General features: G+C 56.6%; 1 protein-coding gene across 1 annotated transcript; it reads right to left on the bottom strand.

Annotated features, from left to right (window-relative positions):
* Window positions 1-821: 821 nt before the first annotated feature.
* On the bottom strand, window positions 822-20510 carry CUEDC1 (CUE domain containing 1). The gene is made up of 10 exons (XM_012648408.1): window positions 19867-20510; window positions 14849-14976; window positions 9652-9778; window positions 8779-8971; window positions 7685-7768; window positions 5793-5864; window positions 4869-4962; window positions 4103-4161; window positions 3207-3277; window positions 822-1125 (listed from the first exon to the last, which is right to left on the bottom strand). Exons 1-9 carry the CDS (start codon window positions 20203-20205, stop codon window positions 3210-3212), a joined length of 1164 nt encoding a protein of 387 aa, XP_012503862.1. The 5' UTR covers window positions 20206-20510; the 3' UTR covers window positions 822-1125; window positions 3207-3209.
* Window positions 20511-23483: the final 2973 nt, after the last annotated feature.

Genomic DNA, 23483 nt, shown 5'->3' with positions numbered 1-23483 from the left:
CCACTCCCAAGCCCCATACCCGCGCCGGGGAGCGAGCCCAGGCTGCTCCCGCGCTTCCGGCGCCCGTGGCCCGCCCAAGGTCCCGCGCTAGGGAAGGCCCGCGCGGTCCCATGGCGAGGGCGGGGCCAGAGAGACGCGGCGGCCTCGCTGCCCCTGGCAGTCGTTGGTGCCGGGTTAGCTTTCATGGAGTCGGAGTTTTCCTCCTCACAGCACCTCGCTCTTCGCAAGCAGCACCCGGCAAGCCCTTTTGCCCCAGGCGCTCCCACCCTGAGGCACAGCCCCTCCACCTTGCTTTTCCGCCTGCGCCTTCTCACGGTCACTCCGGAACGGCTGCTGCCGCCCTTGGAGGCCTGCATGACTTCCAGTCCAGCTGGGGAGCCAGAGGCCCTGTGGGCCCCCACTGTGGCATGACTCGGGAACTGGATTTAGTCCCCTGCCAAACTAAAGACCCTGCCTAGCCTGAGTCTCCACCTCCGGGGCCCCACCCTCTCCATCCCTGCTGGGTGAAAGGGAGGCTGCCCCAACAGAGGGTGCCCAGGGATCTCCCACCGCACTGTGGGTAGGGGTCGTGCGGAGGGTCGGCAGGCGGGGGAAAGGCCGAGGTGCAGGAGGCTGCGGGGAGAAAGGTCACAAGGTGGCCAGAGGGGAATGGGGATGTGAGTGGGGGTGAGGGCTGGTAGAGTCTGCAAGCAGGAGAGATGGGGAAGGGCAGGAGGCAGGGGCTCCACCTTCAGACCAGAGCCTCTGGTAGGGTCATTTTGCCTTTTCCCACACTCAAACTTTTGCCTGTTTCCTGGAATTTTTTTTTTTTTTTTTTCCAGAAGGGGAGTTGGTCCCCGCATTTCCACTCCTTGCCCATAGAAAAGCCTGGCTACAAAAGGGGCTCTGATTGGCTGGTGCCTCTAGCCCCAGGTCCTTCCTCTGATGGCAGGATGGCAACTCCGAAGTTCTAAGTCCCAAGGAAAATGGCAGTGGCTGGGCTGGACTGTGGCCGGAAGACCACTAGGCCTCGGTTGTCAAGCACCATCTCTGGCTGCAGCTGGGCCCTTCAGCTGGGGGCCAGTGTTGCACTCTGGCTGTCCCCACGGGGTCACATCACCTCCGGAGAGGAGGAGCTGCTGTCACCTGGCAGGGAAAGGGATGGGAGAAGTCTTTTTCAGAGGAGCCCAGTGGTCTTTCCTGGTCATTGGCTTTTGGAGAGACAGTTTTGGGCAGAAGCTACCAAAGACAGGACACTTCTTTCTCCTGAGCATCTGGATCAGCCTTGGAACTCTGCCTGTGTCATCTCCCTCATCCAAACTCCTAGAGATGCTCCAGCTTGCCGAGCTGCAAGGACTCTGGCAGCTGGAGTTGGAGTGGGGGCATGGAATTCCGGGGAGAAGCAGCTGTAGGGGCGGGGGCCTGGCCCGTTCCGAGACTGGGAGCTCAGAGGAGCTAGCATGGGACCTATAGGGGCAGAAAAGTAAACTGGGGCCAGAACTTGGTAGGCCCAGACACCAGGCTGAGGAGTTCGTACGACTTCACCCAGAAGACCCGTTCAAAGAGCAGGGAGAAAGGGAACTAAGTGGTGCTCTGGTGGTGGGGAAGCAGAGAAGGGGCAGCGAAGAGACTAGGGCTATTAGGCGATGGGAGGAATAGGAGAAACGAAAGGGCAGTCAGGAGCAGACACTGTCTGGCTCTCGGTGAGTTGACATCCAAGGCTGAAAGGACAATTGTGGGTGCAGCTGGGGACACGGAGCAGATCTGGAAATAACTGTGATGGAGATTCAGATTGTGGAGCCAACTGCACAGAAGTGTTGCTGGTGCTATAAAAGGGGGCGGTGGCGCTGCCAGAGAGTGGGGAGTGAGGAGACTGGAAGAGGGTCAAGGGCAGAGCAACAGGCAGAGCCAGTACTTAGGAAGGGAGAGGAGCAACAGGCTTCCCGGCTCACAGGAGTGGAGGGAGGGCATCAGTGGGAAGAGCACCTGGAGAGTGCAGACTAGCATGGGGCCCTGGAGCTGGTAGGTGACCTCCTTGAGCCAATCAGGGTGGTGGCAAGGGCTGCCAGCCTGCAGTAGATGAAGGAGCATGCCGAGGAAGATACTAGGGACCCCTGGTTTTTAAGGGGGGGAGGAGGAGAATGTAAACTTGAGGGGAAAGCTGCAAGTTCTATGAGAGGATAAATCATGAGCCAGGTTCCAGCACAGGTGGCTTTGGACAGGACCTGTTTTCCCCAGGGACCAGTGGGAAGGACAAGGGGGGTGGGAGATGGCAGCAACATGGAGTGGGGGCGCAGGCGATTCCCTGGCAGGCTCCCCAGCGAAGTGGGGGGTGGGGTGCAGCTCTGTGTGTGGGCAAAGCCTGAGGAGGATGGAAGGGGCTGGAAGTGCCTGGAGAGGGCTGTGGCAGGGAGGCAGCCGCAGGGGAGTGAGGGCCGGCTGCCCAGGTGGAGGGGTGCTTGTGTTTCCTGGTTTATGTCGCCTCCACATGACTTTCCTGAGGGTTTGAAAGGGGACCACACCTGCCACACTGTCAGCCCAAGAAAGCCTTGTGGATGCTGCCCCCTGGGACCAGACCAGCAGCTGGGGAAGGGTGGGCAGGCTGCCTCCTGATAGGGGGAGGGGGCTGGAAGAGGGACAAGTGCGACAAGTCCTGCAGGAGGCCCTAGCATTCTGTTTCTCCCCTCGAGGGGTGCAGGGGGAGAGAGGAGGAAAAACAGCCCCAGGGTCCAGGGCTCCAGCCAGAAACAGAGCTCCCTGGAGGACCTGTCTCCTCATCCCTCCTCCTCTGGCTGTGGCAGGTCCCAGGCCACCCAACCCAAGCAGGGGGCTCGAGAGAGTTGTGTGTGTGCATGGCTGGATTGAGGCCACCTCTGTTTTTCTTAAATTGTCCTCTCACTGTGCCACGTGTGTCCTGGACTATCTTCTCAACTGGGCTGTTAACTATTCAAGGTCAAAGCTAATTTTTGTTTTCCTGTTCTCAGCACCTGTCACAGGCAGATATGGTTTATCTTTCGTCAAATGAATGAATGAACAGAAGACATACAGAGGACTTGTTGCCATGTAGAAACCTGTGTCCCTGCCACGACTATGAGGGAGGAGACCCAAGACCTGTGCTACCCAGCTGTTTCAGCCCAGCACCTCTGGACACCTGAGAAGACACGGGTATGGAGGTGACAGGGCCTGGCCTTGGCCAGTCCCGGGGCAGCTATGGCTCCAGGCCTTACCTCTTACTGTCCTTCTCGCAGGGCTTCCTCCACCTTGGGGGTCTCCTGCCGCCTTCCCCGGAAGTCTTCATCTGAAAAGCAGAGGGAAGCTGCCTCACCCTGCGCCCTGCAGGGCCTTGCTCAGGCAGGTCCCTCAGACTCTCTCTGCCCCCTTCATTCGGGACACATGCCGCACCCCAGGTGGGAGATGCATGGATCTGGTGAGAGAGGCAGTGGGACCCCCGGGTGCTGGCCTGGCTCCATCACTGAGCTCTGAGACATTGGACAAGTTCTTCCCTCCTCTTTGGGGCTCAGTTTCCTCATCTGTAAATGGGACAGGGAAGTTGGACTATCTAGATAACCTCCAAGCCCCTTCTTGTCCTTGTTTCTAGATGTCTCCCGACCCCCGAGGGCCCCTCTTGCAGTGTGGCACGGGGATTGGGGTTCAGTTGTTAGCCTGGCAGGGTCTTGTGGCTCACAAGGCCTTCGGAAGGGACTGGGTGACAGTAAAAGCCCACAGACTGCCAGAGCGTGGGGAGTGAGACTTCGAAGATGGAAGTCCTGCCCAGTGCTTGGTTCCCAAGTTGACGCCCCTCCATGTGGTTAAGCCTGTCTGCCCCCTCACACCCCAGAGAATACCCCAGAGACGGTACCTGGCACTTTGTGTCGCACGTAGAGATTTAGGTGGAGGTGGGACTAGGACCCCCTTTCAGGGGTTGCAGGAAGGGAGAAGCAATGTGGACCAAGTGGGGAAGATCCGTTTCTTTGGGTCACCTGCCCACCAACCCTCGACATGTCCCCAGGATGGGTGCTCCCTCCCTGACAGGTTGGGTCCACCCATGAAACACCCGGGACCTCCTCTGGGAGAGTCACCAGTCATAGGCAAGTTGGAGCTTAAGATTCCCCTCCTGTCTCACCACAAGCGTGGCCCTCCACATCGTCCAGGAGATTGGCTGTGGACGCGGCAGCCCCTAGCCTGGCGGGCCGTTCAGGAAAACTGTCCCAAGGGTGGGTAGGCACTGCCCTAGTTCTCCCAGTTCTCTGTCCCACCCTCGAAGCCCAGGAGGCAACCACCACACCCGCCTGACCCCCAGTACTGCCTCTGCTAGCTCCTTCTTGCTGTCAGCCTTGCAGCCAGGCCCTGACACTCCCACCCACTCCCATCTCTGGGGACAGAAGGGACTCTCTCCCCACTCCCCTTTGGTTGTTAAGCTTCTAATATCCTGGGCCCTGGGTGACAAGCCCGGATGGGAGTTCAGGCGAAAACGTGGAAAACCTTATTTCTGCTGGAGGAACTGAACATGAGAAGGCAAGGCCAGCGTGCTTGCAATGGGGGATCCGTGCACCAGTTCAGCTAGAGAAATCAGAGACAGATTTGCTGCTTTTGAGGGAAGAACCAATTTTTCTCCCAAGATGCAGATTACCCCCGACCAAAAAAGCAAGAAGTTTGTAGGACAACTTCTGAGCCTGCAGAAGGACGACAGGAGCTGTAGCCCCGCACCCTAGGCCTGGTTCTGCGTCGGCACCAGGAGATGGGCAGTGCGTTGGTGGCCTGGCTCATGGGAGGCAGGGGAGGCCACCACTCCTGGAGGAGGTCACAGCCGCAGGGATTCCAGTGGGGGTTTTTGCTCAGTGACCCTTGGTTTCCACCTCCCCAACCCAGTGCCAGGCTGGAAAGGATACGACTGATGTTTCAACAAGTGTTTCCTCTTTGACTTCCTCATTTTGGTCTTCTCAGAGAAGGCTCGGGCGAGTTCAAACAGCTTCCTCCGGGTGGCTGGGGGCAGAGAGACCTGTGAGTCATTCTCTCGGCAGCCAGAACACCAGATGGCCTCCCCTCAGGTATAGGGAGGCCCGGGAGGACCAGCCCCCCCACCCCAGGTAGGGGAAGGGGGAAGACCAGGATGGGAGCCTGGAGAGGGGGAGGTGACAGGAATCACAGACCCAGGATGCCACCCGGGGAGCCAGGCTGCCATTCCAGGTCGGCCTGCAGGGGCAGCACAGGCCACCACGAGCCAGACCTAGGGACGGCCGGCAGCCCAAGATCCGGGTATTGCTTCCCCAGCTGCGACAGACTGCGTCGCATCTTGGCTTTCTTTCCCACTGCCACTGCCTTGCCCCTCCCCTAGCCACCTCCAGAGTTGGTTCTGGGATCTGCGTGACTAATCTGAGATTTTCCCTGCAACGGAGCCTGAAAGGAGGGCAGCCTCGTGCACGCGTGGTTGTGGGGCTGCATGGTGGGGAGGGAAAAGGGGCATTCTGGGCTGGCAGGACTTTGTGGAAAGAGGTCCCCCCGCTGAAGGCCTTCCGCCCTCACAGAGCGCGGCTTAGCGAGGGCGTCTGCGCACAGAGAACGTGAGTGTTCCAGTCGGCGCATTATTTTTCTGCAGACAGCTGGCTCAAGAGGATTTAAAACTTAATTTGTATCCAGACTCAGCTGCAGAGGGAAGTGAGGCAGGAAGGCTGAGGAAGCCAGCCTGCGATTAAAATGTCACTTCGGTTCACCAAGAGTCGGCCCACTAAACACTCTGGGTGGGTCCCCACCTCCCGTGAGCCCACAGGGCTCAGAAGAATGGGAGAGGGAAGGGGGGCGTGGGCTGGACTCACACTTTCCCATGTGTTTCAGCTTGTCCCTGAATAAGGCATCTTCAGACACAGCGGGGTTGGCGTCACCAGTTCCTGGAAGGAGGAGACACTGGTGAGGGCCGGCCAGAGAGCAGAGCGGCCGCCAGTCTGAGGAAGGGCGCAAAGAACCGGCTTCTTCCCTGGCCAAGGGGGAGTTTGAAACAAGGACACGCGGGGTTCTGGGAGCACTTCTTCCGCTCCGTGGGCCTCAGTTTCCTCCTTTGTAAAAATGGGAACCGTCTCATGGTCTGCCGTGTGCGTGGAGAGCCAGGGGGTCCCAACTGCCCGCTTCTCTGACTAACTCTACGGTTCCAGAAGTCATGTTGGTAGCTTGAAAGCAGCCGTGGTGGGAGTATTTCCACCATGGAGGTCGCCAGGTGCTGCGAGCTGGGCTTCCTGTGCACTCAAGAGCAGGCTGTTAAACGTTCATTGGCACACGTGTGACAGTCAGATGGGTGACCGTACAGAGCCGGCATTCACCAGAGGCGAGTCCCTTCTCCTTCCAGGGTCAGGCTCCTCCATTCCTCCCTCCCAGACATAGGGTTTCTGTTTACTTAGCGAGTAGGAATGAGAGTGGGGCTAGTCCTAGAGTCAGAACCCATTTGGGCCACCCAGGCGCCAGGCTCAGTGAGCACCCACTCGGGTCTCGCACCACCCATGCTAAAGCCCCTGCTCTCCATCCTGCAACGCAGCTAATCCCCAGTCACCTTGCCTGCTAAGTCCCCTCTGAGTCATTCTGATCCATCTCAGCAGCCCTGGTGTCTCCAGTTAATTCAGGATCAAGGACAAGAGGCTCTGGTTAAAACTCCCAGATGCGCATCTGGTGGGGCTTAAGCTGCCAGCCTGTTGCTTATGAATCAGTTCCATGGGATTTTCTACCATCCAGCTGGGGTCAGCTGAACTGCTCTGCGCCCTCCACTACACTCTGTAAGGGCTGAGCTCCCCCTTGTCCCTGCCCCACCCCACGGCACCACGTGAGGTCTGCTCTAGGCGAAAGCTGCTGAGTCTTCCTTTGTGGGGGAGGGAGGGAGGCAGCCTTGGTAGGGGAGGGGGTGGGGCTGCTGTTCGCACACAGGTGCAGAGTCCAGGTACCACGTGTGGAACCAGGGACTCCTGGGCCTGTGCCCCATGTTCCCAGCTCCGGCTCAGCCCTCTGGTCTGTGCTTCCCCATAGCACTGCTGCCCCCAACCCCAGGTCCTCCTCCGGCCATTAGGACACCTGAGCAGAGGGGCCCAGCCCTCTTTTGAGGCAATACTTTCTTCTCACCACCTTGTACACAAAGCTTGAAATTTCTCTTTCTCTAACACCTCGGGTGGGGCCTAGCAGATGGCAGGTATTCCCCACTGCTGAATGAATGAATGAACTCTCCCAGATTAATCCTGCCCTCCTTCTCTCCATGCATTTGCTATGATCAACAAGTATGTCCTTGGCTTTGCTGGGCTGCTCTGCCTATTTCTTGGACATATCTGCTTACAAGAGTTCCCCCAGGCAAAGACCAAGCCCTATATGTCTGTGAGTCCCTCCTGCGTCCACTCCCCACCACGGGATGTTGCAAGGGGCAGGGTGCCCTTCTAGCCTATACTCCAAGCACAGGTTAGGAGTTCAGCCAGCCTGTGGTGGCCAGTCGCAGCTGTGGGCTCAGAGACCCCAGCAACCGCTGGATTGGTAAGGACCCAGGGCTGTTAAGTGGAACAGCCATCTCCATGATGGGTGTGGATGTGGGGGCAGAAGCGGCCCCTCCAGCTTGCTGAGGAAGCCAAGGCCCCCCACCCTCTATTTCCCCACTCTACCCCCAAACTCCAAATATGCAAAGCACAGTTGGGGTGTGACCCCCCACACCCTCCAAGCTCCTCTCCCCAGAAGGCAAGGTTACCTGGGACAGGAGAGGGAAAGCTGAAGTTGTTTCCGACAGCCACACTGCTGGACTTGGATTTCTGGGATTCGTATTTCAATCGATCTGGAAAAGGACCATGTTCTCGGGTCAGGGAAGTTAGCTCCGGGCTCCCAGGGGCAGGCTGGGCTGAGACACAGGAGGTTGTTGGAGGCCGAACCCCCAGAATCACACATGAGCACGCACAGGCACACAAATACGTGTATATACACGACGTCTACTGGCTCTCAAAGAACCAGCAATAACAGAAACTACTGCCTGACAACCACCCAGAATGTTGGAACGTCAGAATTAGGAGGACCCTGAGAGATCATAGAGTCCAAACCCTCTAATTTAAAAGGAAAGCCCTGAGACCTCCGGCACCTTTGCTGTGGGACCAGGGCCAGCCTTGGGCCTCCTCCATCTCAGCCCAGCGTTCTCCCTGCACGACCCGCGCCTCCCCACCAACACACCATCAGTTGCACACTCACACAAGCCCTCACCCTGTGACCGTCACACGAAACAGACCTCCATGGCCTTTCGCCTCCTCCAGCCCAAACACACTCCCACCCTGCAGGAAAAAGGTAGCCAGGCTGGGGAGCAGGGTCTTCCACCCAAAGAAAACTCAAATAGCCCAAAAACTCGAGATCCCTGCTCTAAGGTCCTCCTCTCAGGGAGTCTTTCCCACTCTGGCGCCCATGGACCCAGTCACTGTATTCCTGGGACTCCAGACACATCACGCCTGCCTGTGGCCGGTGCTCTATTGTCCCTGTCACCCTTTGCCAAGGGGCCCATGGCTGGCACAGAGCAGATGTGCAAAGGGAAGGAGAGGGCCTAAGAGGGCACCTCCCTTTTCCTCTGAGTCTCAAGGGAGGAGGGGTAGCTGGTGACCCAGGTCCCTGTGAGCAGAATTCTGGGGCTCCCACGGGATAACTTGGTGGGAGTTGTGCCTCAGTCAGACAGAAAGCACCTGGCACCCTTGGCCTCCAGCTCAGTGCTCTTCTGAACTGCAAGGCCAAGGCTAGCACTGACTCCCTTCCGTAGCCATGGAGAAGCGGGCCCAGCGCCACCCCCACCCCTCCCCACCCAGAGCCCACCTCTCTCCAGGGCAAGGAGGAAGTCGCGGTTGCGCTGCAGCTCCTTCATGAACTCCTCGTTCTGCAAGAAGAGCGCGATCCTCTCGTCCTCCAGGTACTGCTTCCAGCGGCTCTCCTGGTCTCCGGGCCCAGGCCCGGCTGTGACAGGTGGGCCTCCTTCTCTGCTCACAGGCTTGGGGCCCCCCGGGTTACCCTGAAGAGGGAGCGAGCATGTTGAATGCCTACTCACAGGGCACCTGTTGCACAGACATCCAAGTACATCTGGTGTACACGTGCCCTTTCCTAGGATCCTCTAGCCCCACCTCCTAATGGGACAACCCAAATCCCACAGAACAGCCCTGTCTGCTGGGGAAGCAGCAAGGACATAAAAACTATTTTCCTTCCCCACTGTGGACCACCTTGTGTCTTCATCTACACCCTGAATAGTCCTGAAAAGGGATTTGCAAACTGCTCACCAGCCCCCACGTGGATCCCAAACTCAACCCTCCCTGTACCAGTTGCCTGCAGGGCAAGCCTGTCCCCGCTGCAGGGGCCCCCAGGGCAGGCCAACGTCTGGGGAGAGGCTGCACTGGCCCCTTCCCAAGGGAGGGAAGGCGGTACCCTGGCCCTCTGCCACTGGCTGCCCCATGCCCACCTCCCTCCAGCCTGAGGTGCCCCTGCAGGAGAGAACTGCCCCAGGCTGCCACCTTCCCTGGGCAGAACAGGAAACCTCCAGGCCCAGACGGGAAGTGAGGCTTTCAGTTCAGCGTTCCTTCCCTATAAACCCAGGGCAACACAAGTAGTTCAGCCGCAAATCAGGAAGTGAAACTGTGTGGGCAAAGAGAGCTGCTGGACATGCAGGTGGGAGTGGGAGGTGGGGGCAGCCCCTGTCACCTGTATGCTGTCCAGCTGCTGGGGCAGGATGCGGAGAAAGTCATCGGGAAGGTTGCCCAGCAGTGGTGGGTTCCAGTTCCGATAGCGCCTCTGGCTCGGAGGAGGTCCCGAGCCTAGCGCGTCGATCCTGTGGGGTGGGAGGGCGTAGTCAAGCCCAACCTCAGGTCTCCTGGGGCAGGAGGACCCCCACACCAGGTCCTCAGGCAGGTGGACCCTGCTCAGAGCTTCCTGTGGCCTCCACTCCCTCCAGAGCAGAGGCCCATCACCCTGTCTCATCACTGGAGACTTCTCCAGCAGCTCAGCTAACTCCCAGCCTCGGCAGCGACAGTCACTGCCCTCCCATCACCCACCCCCCTCGCAGGTCTCTAGACCCAGAGAGCTCTGCTCACGGTGCTAACGTGGAACGTTGTGGAGTTAGACGTGGATGTTATGTCTAGGGACAGCAGGGATCCTGCCCTTTCATTCCTGTGTCCCTAGCACCTAGCACGATGCAGAGCTCACGGCTGCTGAGTAACAGGTATGGCCCAAATGAACAGATACACAGGCACCGACAGCATGGAGCACCTGTACGTTGCTTTGCTGGGGAGGGAGCACATGGGGACGGATGCCAGGATCCCTAGAGTAAAGTGGATCTGGGCTCCAGTTCTGGCTCAGCCACCAGCCAGCAGGTGAGACCATCCTGGGTGAGACCGTGTTCCTCCGGAGCCGAGTTTCCTCATCCAGAAACTGCTACCTCCCTGCCAAAGTGCTCAGAGCCCCTCACGAGGCTGTGTCTTGAGCAGTGTTCTGGAAAGGCATACGGAGAGATGAGCACGGAAAGGATCTTGTTCCGAGGTTGCTCAGGAGCTGCTCTCCCTAGGCCAGCTGCGTGGCAGAGGTCAACAGCTAGGCCCCTGGTGGAGAGGGAAGGAGCGGGCGGTGCACGCCCTCCCTGACCCCCAGGCTCCCGTCCTGCCGCCCTAAGGCAGCCTGGAGCCCCGCCAGGAGCTCCCCACAGCTCCTCGCTAGCCTGCAGCGTGGCAACCGCAGGACACGTGTTCTGCTGAATCAGGGAAATGACACACGGAGGAGGCAGCTCAGGGCCCACGGTGGGGGCCGTGCTCACTCTTGGGCCTGGCTTTGATTTGGTCTCCAGCTCCAGGAATCCCGCCCGCCCCCTCACTGGAGGGGAGCTTTTCCGGGCTGCCGCTGACTATGGAAATAACTTCCTTTCCTTTTCTATTTTGGGCGGGTGGCCGGGCGGGGGAGAGGGGAAGGGGCGGGGGCGGCAGCAGACGGGATAACCAGCTGCTCAGCGCATGGTGGGAGCTCAGCACTGCAGACCGGAGCCAAGGGAACTCCCGCACGCCTCGTCCACCCTGCTGCTGTAGACACGGGAGAAGGAACGGTCTGGGACTCCCAGGCCTAGGCCAGATTTCTTTCTCCATCCCTCTGCCACCCTCTGTCACTGCTGGACGCTTCATTTTTCTCCAAGGGCCTGAGAGGCAGGGGAGAGGATGCCCCATCTCCCAGAGACTCACAGACCACCCCCAGCCACAGCAGGGAGAAATCCTCCCCGGGGGCATTGCCCTTCCTGGGGTCTCTGGGTCTTCATCTGGGACGTGGGTGCCCACCCCCAACTTAACCACACCTTGGAGCCACCCGGGGAAGCGGCAGAGGGAGAGCCCCGGAGTTGCGTTCGGACCCCTCCAGCCACTGAGTCACCTAAGGAGGGGTGAGGCCCCTGCTCTCAGCTGAGTTTCGCTGGCTGCTGGGCCCGCGGTCCCCTGACCCGCCCCCAGCCCTGGCACCGGTGGAGATGAGGTCAGCCCACAGCTGCAAGAGCCAGACGGCTCCCAGCGCAGGCAGCCCAGGCACTCCATTGTGGTTGGAAAGGAATGTCAGAAATGAGCTGAGAGGCAAATAAAAAACTTCCAAGGCTGTAATTTCAACGGAAAAACAGCAGGCGGCCTGTACGGAGGGCTCCCCTGGGTTTCTGAGACGTCTTTCAGACAGACGGAGGGAAAGACAGCCTTGGGGAGGGGAAGGACAGAGAAGGCTGGGGAAGATCTCCGGCGTGAATCTCTACCCCTAGACCCCAAAACTAGAACTTCAGGCCCCATCAGACCCCCAGTTTACCCACCAAACATCAGACCTGACAGAGAAGGATTTCAGAGGGCTTCAGGCAGGATTTTTGGTAGACTAGACATGGAGGTCCACAAGGGGTCAAGTCCTGTCCCCAGGGCACACAGATCGTCAGGCAAAGTCTGGGCCCAGGGATCCTGGCGTTCCAAGCATGCTTCCTGGGGATGGCCTGCTTCTCTGTGCCCCCACAGGGCAACACTCAAGCTGCCAAACTCTGCCCATCTGGAGGCTCCCGGCACCCCAGTGACTGGAGGTGGCAGAAGGATGCCAGACCACTGCCCTACTCAACTCTGACCTCCCTTAGCAGCCAGAGGGAGATTCCTAAAACACTAATCTGGCCATGTCACTCTCCAGCCTAATCCTGACCCCCCCTTGTGGTCTGCTTGCCCCTCCAGCCTCACTCAGTGGTTAGATGCTTCGAGGAATTCCCCCAATGGTCCCCTCTTCCCTGCCGGGCATGTGCTGTTTCCTTTGCCTGAATGCCTTCCTGTCCTCTGCCCTTACCAGACTAATGCCAGGTGGCCCTCAGGTCACAGCTTGGCCATCAGTTCTTCCAGGCAGGCTTCCCCACCCCCGTGTCCACAGCTTCCTAAGACTGATCTCCCTGAGGGGAGTGGAGGGGACGAGGCAGGGCTGTCTTCATCTCTGCATCACACTCGGTTCAGCCCCTGCACATTTCAGGTGACTCGATAAATGCTGGAAATGAATGGCCTGGATGGAGAGACTGGACGAGGCCCTGGAGGTGGCCTGGGGTACACGTGGACCTAGCAGAGCCATCCTAGGGCAAAGGGACATGTGTCTCTTCTGAACACTGGCCTCTGGGGGAAGCCTCGGCACTGGTCTCAATGTCCAACATTAGAGCCGAACTCCAAGGCCAGCCCGTGCAGCGGGAGCAGGAGGGAGCAGTAAACCACGGGTTAAAGGTCTGTCCAGACGTGGCACCGTGCTAAGTGCTCGGCATGCAACATCTCACTCAATCCTCATAACGGTGCTGAGGTGGAAATTAGTATTAGTATTCCCATTTCAGAGGAGGCAAACGAAGCTCGGCGACGTTAAGTAATGAGCCAAAGGTGACAGAGCAGAGGCACCTGAAGAATCAGAAGTTAGGCAGCCGCAGGAAGGGGGTGAGGAGAGCAGTCTGCTTCTGTTGAACTCAGTGACCCAAGTTCTCAGGGCTGCGCTCCCAGCCCAGCCCCACCTTCATTTCCTCAGCCAGGCCCCTGAACCTCAGGCAAGGGCAGTAACCTGCCCCAAGTCCACAGAGTCTGAAGAAGGCCTCCTGAGCCCTGGTCTAGTGCTGAGGTCACCTTCCCTCCAAGTAGGGCTCCCATCGCTGGGCTGCACTGCCCCTGTCCCCCGCCCTACCCTACCTGCTTCAGGATGAACACCCAGCCAGAATAAGAGGGAGGATGTGGCCAGGATACCCTTGCCATGTTTATGTTGGGATTCTTAGCCGGGCACGGTGGCATGCACCTGCAGACCCAGCTACTTGGGAGGCTGAGATGGGAGGATGACTTGAGCCCAGAAGTTCAAGTCCGTGCTGGGCAACATAGTGAGGCAGAGACATTGTCTCTATAAAGAATACAAACACACACACACACACACACACAACACAGGGATTCTCTCTCTTATAGCCTCAGTTTTCCCTTCCGAAAAATAGGCAGAACCACTCTGCCTAACAGAAACTAAACTTTTTTGCAAAAGCATCTTGGGATATTAAAAAAAAATGTCAAAGGGAAATGTTTTAGCCCTGGGCTCTGTGACCCACCCAGGGTGCAAGTCCTACCTGGGTCTCACCCAGACCCACCCCAGTATAGCCTGCCGTCTCCTGGTAGCACTTGGGATAAAGACCCTGGCTCTGTTCCTGTTCCTGACTCAAAACACCACCCCCCCACCTCCCAGTAGCTTTCTAGGATTCTGTTGGCTCCCTAAGCTGCAATTACAGAGATTTTTCTCATTAGGGAGGTGACAGGACACAGCAGTGAAGAGTGATTAGCCTTGAAGTCACAATGACCTGGATTCAAATTCCAGCTCTTAGTCTTGGGGAAGTTATGGGACCTCTGGAGGCTCAGTTTCCTCATCTGTGCAATGGGGATGGTGACAACAGTGCCCACCTCTGCTTTAAATGTGATGGTGTAGGTAAGGAACCTGCTCAGTTGCTGGCGCCTAAGGGTGCTTAGGAAGTGGAGCTACACCTGTAGGATGACAGAGTTCTCCACCACCACTGCTCGGGGGCTCCCAAGACCCCCAGAAGGGGGGATCCACTGGGGCAAGTGCCCTGTCCCATCACCTACCCCATCCCTTCCCACCCCTGGCCTGAGTCATTCTAAGGAACAGCCGTTCCAGGATAAAGAGGCGACACCTCGGCTCCCAGCAGCCCCGACATAAACATGGAGCCCAGAAAAACAAGCATCTCAGAGACCCATGGAACCCTGTTGGCAACCAGCTTCATTTTAAGCTTCCAAATTATAGTCTCTGAACTGGAAGAAGTTTCCAGGGACCTTGGAGTCTACTCCCCTGCCTCTAGTTATCAAACTATCCCCCCAAAAGAGACTTGGTCCCATTGCTTAAAAATTCCCACATCCCTAGTCCGAGGATGGCAAACAGCCATCCCTCAATCACTGGTGACTGCCTGGGAGTGCTGTGTTGAGGAGGATGCTGAAGTTCTGTCTTGACTCAGCAGGAAGGAGCACAGTGATTGATTAGCAATGTTTGCCATAGGCTTGGGATGGGAAGTGTCAGCAAACATTCCTTGTGTTTGTCATTCCTACTCTGGCACCTCCCTTGATTATAAGCTCCTGAAAACAGAGACTGAGCCTTACTTTACTCTGTGTCCCCTACGGACCACCTAGCCTAGAGTAGGAATTTAGTAAATGTTTGCTCTTGCAATTCGTACATTTTGAAAATTCCTTCTGGTATCTAGCTACAATGTTTCTTGCTGCAGTGGAAGCCTATTCTTGGTGGAATAATACACTGAGGGGTCCCGCCAAGCTTCCTGCTGTGTTTGTACACAACTGCAACCCCTGGTCCCCTTCCCTGCTACCCTGTGCTCTGGGACAAGATGGATTCTCACCGGGGAGGTGGCGTGGGGGGAGCCAGAGGGTAAGGCCGGTCAAACATGTGCATGTGGTAGGCTGGTGGGGAGTACACAGGCGGGGGCTCTTCGTCGGAGCTATCAGGTTCCAAAGTCCTTTCCAAGATCTAAATCAGAGACAACAAAGAGAGACATATTAATCATCCTTCCTCAAATTTAAATAACATTCAGACAAACACAAATGTGGGCGAGGATGTGTAAGGAGGGAACTCTGTGCCTTGCTGGTGGGAGTGTAAATTGATACAACCAGCACTCCGGCAAACTGTTTGGCCTTCGCTACTAACGCTAAACACTTGGCTAGCTCTGACCCCACAATTCCAGCGTACTCGACAGACATGAAAGTGCATGTCCCCAAAAGAATGTTCATAGCAGCATTAACCCATCCAAGTAAGGTTCAGAAACAGGCGAAAGAAACACACAGCGGTGGAGGCAGAGCAGGGTGCCCTCTGTGGGGCGGGTAGGGATGGGAAGGGGCGCGTGGGGGCTCCAGGTGCCACCGATCGCGTTTCCCCATCTGGTGCAGACACTGTGGTTTGTTGTACGCTGGGAAACTTCGCTGAGCTGTACACTGTGATTCACATACTCTCCTGTGCGTGTGCTAGTCTTTGATGATGACATCATCATGCCCTCTCTCAAAGTACTTTCACATACGTTATCTCCTCTTAACCTCCAACGACCTGGCATAGTAAGATATGGACGCTTACCCCCATTTTTATGAATGAGGAAACTGAGGCCTAGGCTAAGTCACATGGCAAAAGCCACACACTTCTTAGAAGTGAGTCTTCAACTTGGACTACAAGGGTGTCCCCCTTCAGGTGCAATGACTACACACCAGGTTGCACTCTTGGGGCAGATAGTGGTAAGGGCAGTGCCCAGGATGGCCGCTCTTTCTCCTGGACTCCTCTCTTCAGCCAGGAGCCAGGAAGAGGGGCAGGGAAAGGTCACAGGCTGGGCAAAGGCTGGGGTTCCTGCTACGTGGACCAACCTGGACCCTTCCCAGAGGTGCACAGAGGCGTCTGGGGCAGGAGGCAGCCACACATCCCAACCTGGCCTCCATCTTAGCCTCCTGTTCCCTCCTATAGGTCTGTTCCCATCTCCTCCAAGACCAAAGAACATGGGAAGGGCTCAGACGCTGTGAATCGGCCCGAGTCCCCAGACCCCAAGTGAGTTTGCAGAAGTCACTGCTAAAGCTGCCTCTGCTTCCACCTCTGCAAGTCTGGGCTGGGCCTGGCTGCACTGGCACTCTCTGCTCTGAGGCCAGCCGTGCCCAGCACACGCAGAGCCTCGCAGGGACACCCTGGTGGGTGGGTGAGCCTGCCCATGTAAGCACTTGCGTACTTACACACACACACACACACACACACACACACACACACACACGCACACGCTGCAATGCTCTGTGCACACATAGCCAGCCCAACCCAAGGAGGCCTCCTGCCCTGGAATGCACTAACGTTCTTTCCTTTGAGGCGGAAAGTATTTAAACAGATGCTTTTGCAGGAAAAAAAGAATGTAGCTGCTTGGCGGGCCACTGCTCTGTTTATCCCAAATTTCCACAAGAAAGGAAAAAAAAAGAGAGAACATTGGAGGCTCTGCTCCTGTTCACTGGCCAATCTCTGGTGCCTGGCACAGGACAGTGGCTCAGCAAGTACCTGGTGCCTACAGAAAACTTGCTGCTGTCCCCCAGCCCACACACCCTGTTTCCCCGACCCTTTGCTCTGAAGGCCAGAGTTCCAGGCTGGGGCCTTGAGGCCAACAGTGGCCAGCCTCTGAGGCTGGCCCAAGGGAGTGGGTGAGGAGGTGAGGAGAACTTAGTAGGAACTATTTCCAGAAGGAAGCTGCCTGAGGTTTCTGCTAAGCACGGCCAGCAGCAGCCACCCCACCCCCACCCCCCGACTCAGGGTGGTCAGGCCCCCCTGGCCACACCAGGAGACCCTCTCCTGCTCCTCGGGGCAGCCTCCTGGGGCAGCCAGACCAGACGTCTGCCAGAGGCTCCAAGAGAGGACTGGGGAACAAGGGGAGGCAGGCGGCTGGCCACGCAAGCTCCAAAAGGGCAGATCCCAAGTCCCAGGGAGAGTGACCCCAGCTACCTCCCCTGCCTCTCTCCTCCCACCCCCACCAGCCACAAAGAGCTTGTTCTTCTGGCTCTAAAGGTGCTGAAGTTTTCAGCTCTATAGCCTCCTGGCTTAACTCATTGTGGGTGATGGGTGCCTGCCAGGTGCTCCAGAGGGCAGAGTCTAGGCCATTTATCTGCCAGGAGGTATTTCTCTGTGGCAAGGATACCCCTCAGGCCAGCCCACCATCCATCAGCCCCGGACAGGGGGCTTTCTCCAGTCAGCGGTTATTGTCCTTCCAGCTGCTGCTCATAAATTTTCCGAAGCACTTTCCGCTGGCTCAGGCACTGCCTGCCAATGCGCCCAGGCAGAGCTCCAAAGGTGGGGGGTTGGGGAAACCGCCAAGGGAGGGGAGGGGTGCGAGAAGAGGCTCAATTTGGAAAGCAAGATTCTTAGAAAAGCAGACGCGCACACACGGTGCAGGCCTACCTAGGCGGCGGTGAAGGCTTGCAGGGGCTCAGTGCTGTGGGGGCCGTGGACGAAGGAGGAAATATTATCCTACCTGCCAGACTGTCAGAACAAATGAGATGTAGAAAGGGCCAGCGCTCGCAGAGAATCTTCTTTCCAGCTCACACCTGCAGGATGTACAGTTGACCCTCGAACAACATGGGTTTGAACTACACGGGTCCACTGACACGTGGGTTTTCTTCTGCCTCTGCCACCCCAACACAGCAAGGCCAACCCCTCTTCCTCCTCCTCCTCCTCCTCCTCAGCCTACTCAACGTGCAGACGCTGAGGATGAAGACCTTTATGAGGATCCACTTCCACTTAATGACTAGTAAATATGTTTTCCCTCCCTTACGGTTTTCTTAATAACATTTTCTTTCTTTCAGCTTACTTTATTGTAATAATACAGTATTTAATACATATAACATACAAACTAGGTGTTAATCAACTGTATGGCTTCTGGCCAACAGGAGGCTATTAGTAGTTAAGTTTTTAGGGAGTCAAAAGTTATATGCAGATTTTGGGCTGCGAGGAGGGTCAGTGCCCTTAACCGCCTCATTGTTCAAAGGGTCAACTGTATCTGCAAACACATACACACTCTCTCCCTCTCTCTCATCCCTCCTTCCTACAAAGAGGATCTGGGTTTTCCTATACTCCTTCCACTGGCTAATTCAGGCAGACCAAGGGAGAGAGACAATAGTCTGCTGCGCAAAGACAGCGGCGGCATTTATTCATTCGACATTCCCTGAGTGCCTCCCATGTGCCCGGAGTGTCCTGGGTGTTGCAGGTGACACAGGGATGAGCCAGATGACTTTGCCCACAGGGCTTCCCCTCCACCGGGAGACAGAAGTCCCAGCAGCAGCCACTAAGGGAGGGAGAGCAAGGAGGCCTCGCCCTGCAGAGTGACTGATTAATGCAGAGTGACTGTCTGCAGGGCTGTGTTGAGAAGGGCTCTGAGGCCCTATCTGGGTCTAGCTTTTCTCACTGTGAACGAGGGTAATAATAACACCACATCACAAAGTTTGTGGGGATTAGAAGAGATGATACATCTGAAGCTCTTAAGATGGTGCCTGGCACAGGTTCATCTGCTGGGTCCTTGTCTTGTCCATGGCTGCATGTCACAGATGCCCCTGCAGGCAGCAACCCTCTCACTGACAGACTCTGTGTGCCTTGCTGAGCACTGCAGGCTCTGCGGAAACTGGGGGGCCAGTTGTGCACTGAACTCTTGGGTGAGGCTGGGAAGGACCAGCAGGTGGGCCTTGATTCGGTGTGGCAGTGTGGCAGTCCCCTCTCCCCAGCCACCTCCCTGGAGAGACACAGCAGTGAAAGCAGAACCGCTGGGGGATGGCTCACTACCACCTCCATCACTCCGTGGTCAGAGGGATTTAACTGGCAAGTCTGAACTTTCACCCACTTCCGTGGCTCCCCGTGCTCTCCGGATACAGCCCCAGTCTTTTTCTCAGCGACAGGGCCTCACCATCCTCGCTGGTCTCCTCTCACTCTGGGACCCTGACAGTCCCCTAACCAGGCCTGCGCCATTTCACCTCCGAGCCTTTGCATGAGCTGTTCCCCGTGCCTGCACACCCTTTCCCTGGCTCCACTCTTCCTTCGGGTCTCATCCCTTCCTGGGGGAAGCCACCCCTCCTCTCTGCTGCTTCCAGGTCTCCCATCGCAGCACTTACCACTCCGGGATGTCAGTGCCTGACTCTTGCCTCTAGTCCACACTGGACTGGGAGCTCCGGGAGGACAGACACATTGTCTGACTTGGCCAAGGTGGACCCTCAGAGGTTCAAGAGACTTTCTTTAAAAATACACACTAGAGGACTCCAGGCCTGGAAGTAGGATTCAGTATGTTGGGGTGGGGCCCAGGCATCTGCATTTTTAACAAGCACCTTGATTCTGACGACCCCTGACGCAGAGGTACCATACCTGGCACACCTCTGAGTAGGTGTTCAGGGTTTGTTGAATGACTGCATGATTTCTGCCCATAAAAGGCAGCTGACTGGTGGTACGTTTCCCCAGGGGAAGTAAGGCTGCTTGCTAGTTAGAACCCAGACAGGGGTTATTAACCCAGGTCCTCTAAGACTGCGGTCCCCAACCCCCAGGCTGCCGACCGTATAGGTCTGTGGCCTGTTAGGGACTGGGCTGCAGAGCTCCGCCACCCCCACTCCCAACACCTGGTCCGTGGAAAAATTGTCTTCCATGGAACTTAGGAACCCGGGGCTGCACAGCAGGAGGTAAGCGGCAGCGAGCAGCGTATTTACCCATAGCCGGCATCGCCGCCTGAGCTCCTCCCGCACCCTACGCCACCCGCGTTTGTGGAAAAATTGTCTTCCATGAAACCAGTCCCTAGAGCCAAAAAGGCCGGGGACCGCTTCTCTAAGAGGTCCAAACGGTGGTTGGAGCTGGTGGTGAATTATCGGGCCTTGCCCCTACCTCCGGGGGGATGCTGTCCTCTGAGTCCGAGCTGTCCTCGTAGACGCTGCCGCCACCCCCCTCCAGGTTCATCTGCAGCAGCTGGTCGATGGTGGCGTCCACGGCGCCGCTGTTGGCGCGCAGCACGCACTCGATGATGTCGTAATCCATGTTGGGGAACATGGTCTTGAAGTCGTCCATGGCCTGGTTGAACTCGAGGCGGCGCACCTGGCGGGCCGGCCGGCTGTTGTTGAGCTCCTGCGGGGCTGCGGCCGCGCCGCCTCCGGCCCCGGGCCCGCGCGCCCCGCCGGTGCCGCCCCCGCCGCTGCCGCTGCTGCTCCGACGGAACAGGCTGGTCATTTTGCGGAACCGCTTGGGGAAAATGTTTCCAGCCAGCCGCGAAGCCCGTTCCCCAGGGTCCCTCCACCGTCGGCCGCTTGCTTGCTCCGCGGGCCCGGGAAGCTCACTCCTGCGGCGCCTCCGCCCCTAGGGCGGCCGGGTGGCAACGGGCTGCTGGGGGCTGCTTGTCAGGACACACGGGGCGCGGGGCCCCAGGCGGCCCTCGGGGAGCAGTCCTCGCGGGGCGGCGGCATGCGGGCCTGGGCAGACAGCCGGTCACCCACACGCCCGGGGCATCCTGGCGCCCGCTCCAGGGACGGTCCCACCTGAAACCCAGAAAGACAGAGTCAGGGTAGGGGGCAAATAAACATGCGCTCTGGGTGGCAGCCAAGGGTTATTAAGAAATGAGGGCAGGGAGGGGCGACCCCTACCACGCCCAGGAGACCTGCTTCTTTCTGCTTTCTCTCCAGCTGCAACTAAGCAGCCACGGTTCCACACTAACGCGTGAGCACGTACGGCCCCTGAGCCCCTGGTCTCCACATATACTGCCAAGGACCCCTGAAGACCTGATTGGGGCAGGAGGGGCTCTGTACGGATGTCCTGTCTCTCTGGTCTCCAGTCCCATACGGTCCCTGATTCCCTCGTCTTCCTACATCACTGCCTGACATTGAGGTCCCACTACCAGGGCATCCACCTTCTGCAGAGCGCACTGAATCCGGGGGACAGCAGTGCTGAGAAAAAGGACTCTCCAATGCCACAAGGAGCTTCCAACCTGAGAGAAGAAACGTGGTTTCCAGCCTTCGGGAGCCTCAAGCTGGTAGGGGAAGCCCAGTTCCCACTCTTGGAGAACTCATGTCAGGCCCTAAAGCTCAGTCCACTCCCCTGAGAAGCCCCAGCCAGCTCAACAGAGAGAAGCCGAGGAACTCCAGGCCACTGTCAATCCCTGGACTTCATCGTCCTCACCCCAATGGCAGGCTGACATGTTTTATTTATATCAGAAACACATTTGTTTTTATGGAACAATCAGTGTCCTTACACATTAAAAAAAAACACCCTAGAAGTTTCTTCTCAAAGATGTCTTGAGAAACCATGTACATCGTAAGTTCTGTTCTTATCCCCACCAAACCCAGTTCCCCAGGCCCCAGTGTCAGCACAGCGTGCCTGAGACGTGTGTAGACGAGATTGAAAATCAAGCACAATTAGGGACTTACATCTGCAACAGAAAACCACCCGGCCCACTCAGAACCAGGCACATAAATCACTGCCAAGGTTGCATTTCTGTTAGTGCAGACAACTGAGTGGAATGTGTCTAAAAACATCCAGTTCTGACTTTCTCATGCTTACTCCAAGATTTAAAGTAATTTTGTTAATTGTAGAAAAGTAGCAGCTTTATTTTAAGGGACTGTTCCATCAAAGGATATTCTTAAGTTTGATGAAACAGGTGCAAACTTGTCTTCCCTCTTCTAAGACTCAGGGTCACAGTTTTAACAGCTGATATGGAAACGTTCCTGTGAGCAAATCAATGTGATCTTCCTCCCACCCCTGAGAAAACATGTTCACACTCTACTGTGTCTCCATCTAGATATTTTTTCTTTGCATATGCTACCATATGTATGAATTTATTTTGTTTAACACATTGACTGCCACCCTAGAAAAAAAATGTTTCCCTTGGGGCCACAGTGTTTTATTATGAAAATAGAATAAAAACTTCAAAAACCAAACAATCCTTTCTAATTTAATGAAAAACAAAATATATTGATTACTATTCATTTAATCCACATTTTTAGAATTAACTTGCCAATATTAACTGCAACAATAAGAACATCAACCAGTAAGATTTTCATGAACCAACTGCAGGGTTTTGCCCAGGTTTTGCTTCGCAAAGCCCTGGGCTCAAAACTAGCATGAGTTAAATACAACTCACATGGCAGTTAATGTGTTAAATGTGATCAAACCATAAATTCTACTATGCAGCCAGTTTTTTCCACTTAATAATATATTGTGGCCATCTTCCCATGTCAGAACATATAGATCTACTTCATCATTTTTAGTGCCCGTGTAGTATTCTGTTGACTGAGTGAAGCATGATTTATCACCCAACTCCCTCTACCCATCTCTTCCCAGATGAGCCAGTCAGAGCCCAGAGAGGCCAAAGCCATTTGACAAGGAGACACAGAGGGGTGACCTCAAATGATCAGTCCAAGAATCTCGCTATGAGAATGAACACAGGAAGACAGCCAAGTATAACACAGCTTCTCACAGCTGGCTTTAGACACCCCAGCCCCCCACACCTTCCGCCAACCCCCATATATCAGAAGGTTGGAGGATGGTGCTCTGGCTCTGCCAAAGTGCCCTCCAACATGGGGCTCCACCCTGACAGCTGCCTTTGTCCTGGGCTCTGGGGACCTGCCTGTGGCCTCTAACACAGACCTCAGGCCCAGGAGGCCCCAGAAGCCAGTGCCCTGGGCTGTTGTCTGTGGCCATGGTGTCATCACACACAGTGGTCAGTGACTTGTGGTATGGCCCTCTGGAGTAAAGCCACCATCTTCCTGCCTGTCTGATACTTCAGTAAGAGAAATGGAGGAACCTGGCTCTCACTTTGTCAAAGCCAATCCCTTGCAGAAAGATGCCAGAACCTGGCCCGCCCCCAGGGGAGGAAAAAGGAAGATGGCGGGGCCTATATTTTCCCCATTAACAGCCCTCTGGACAGGTCCTTTGGGCTCTTGGCCTGAGTGCTGAACAGCACAGTGAGTGTGTGCCGGTTCAGACCCAGGCTGCAATTCTGTTCTGCCACTCCCCAGCTGTGGGACCCGGGACAAGTCTCCTCTCCTCTCTGTGGCCAGCGCCCTCAGCTGTGCGTACCCTCATGGGGCTTCAATGGGACTGAAACACGATAATCCTCAGCACAGTGCCTGGAACGTGGCTGGCTGCATTCTCGTTGTCACTGCCCAGAGGCTGGTGAGGAGTCAGGGGCAGTGGGTAAACTGGCCACGCTGCCCCCCCGGGGTGGGGGGATCCTAGGAGCGTCTTCCCCAGCATCTGGATGTTACTCCCTAGGATTCCTTCAGCCCTCCGGAAGAAAATACTGATCCTCGCAGCCTAGGGAAGGGCCTGGCTGGCCTGGGCAGCTGGGGACAGACACCACAGCTCACGCAGCCTCTTCTGTTCACCCCAGGTGAAAGCCTCGAAACATCTCCAAATCTCCTTTTGTGTGTGGGTCATGACAAGTGAAAACCCAGCCCCAAACCCCACCCCACAGCACAGATGAAGAGACTGAGATCCAAGACTGGGAGGGAGTT

This window comes from Propithecus coquereli, unplaced genomic scaffold (genome assembly GCF_000956105.1).
Source record: "Propithecus coquereli isolate 6110/MARCELLA unplaced genomic scaffold, Pcoq_1.0 Scaffold285, whole genome shotgun sequence".
Lineage (NCBI taxonomy): Eukaryota > Metazoa > Chordata > Mammalia > Primates > Indriidae > Propithecus > Propithecus coquereli.
Note: the sequence above shows the minus strand (reverse complement) of the source record. Positions and strands in the feature narration are given on the sequence as shown.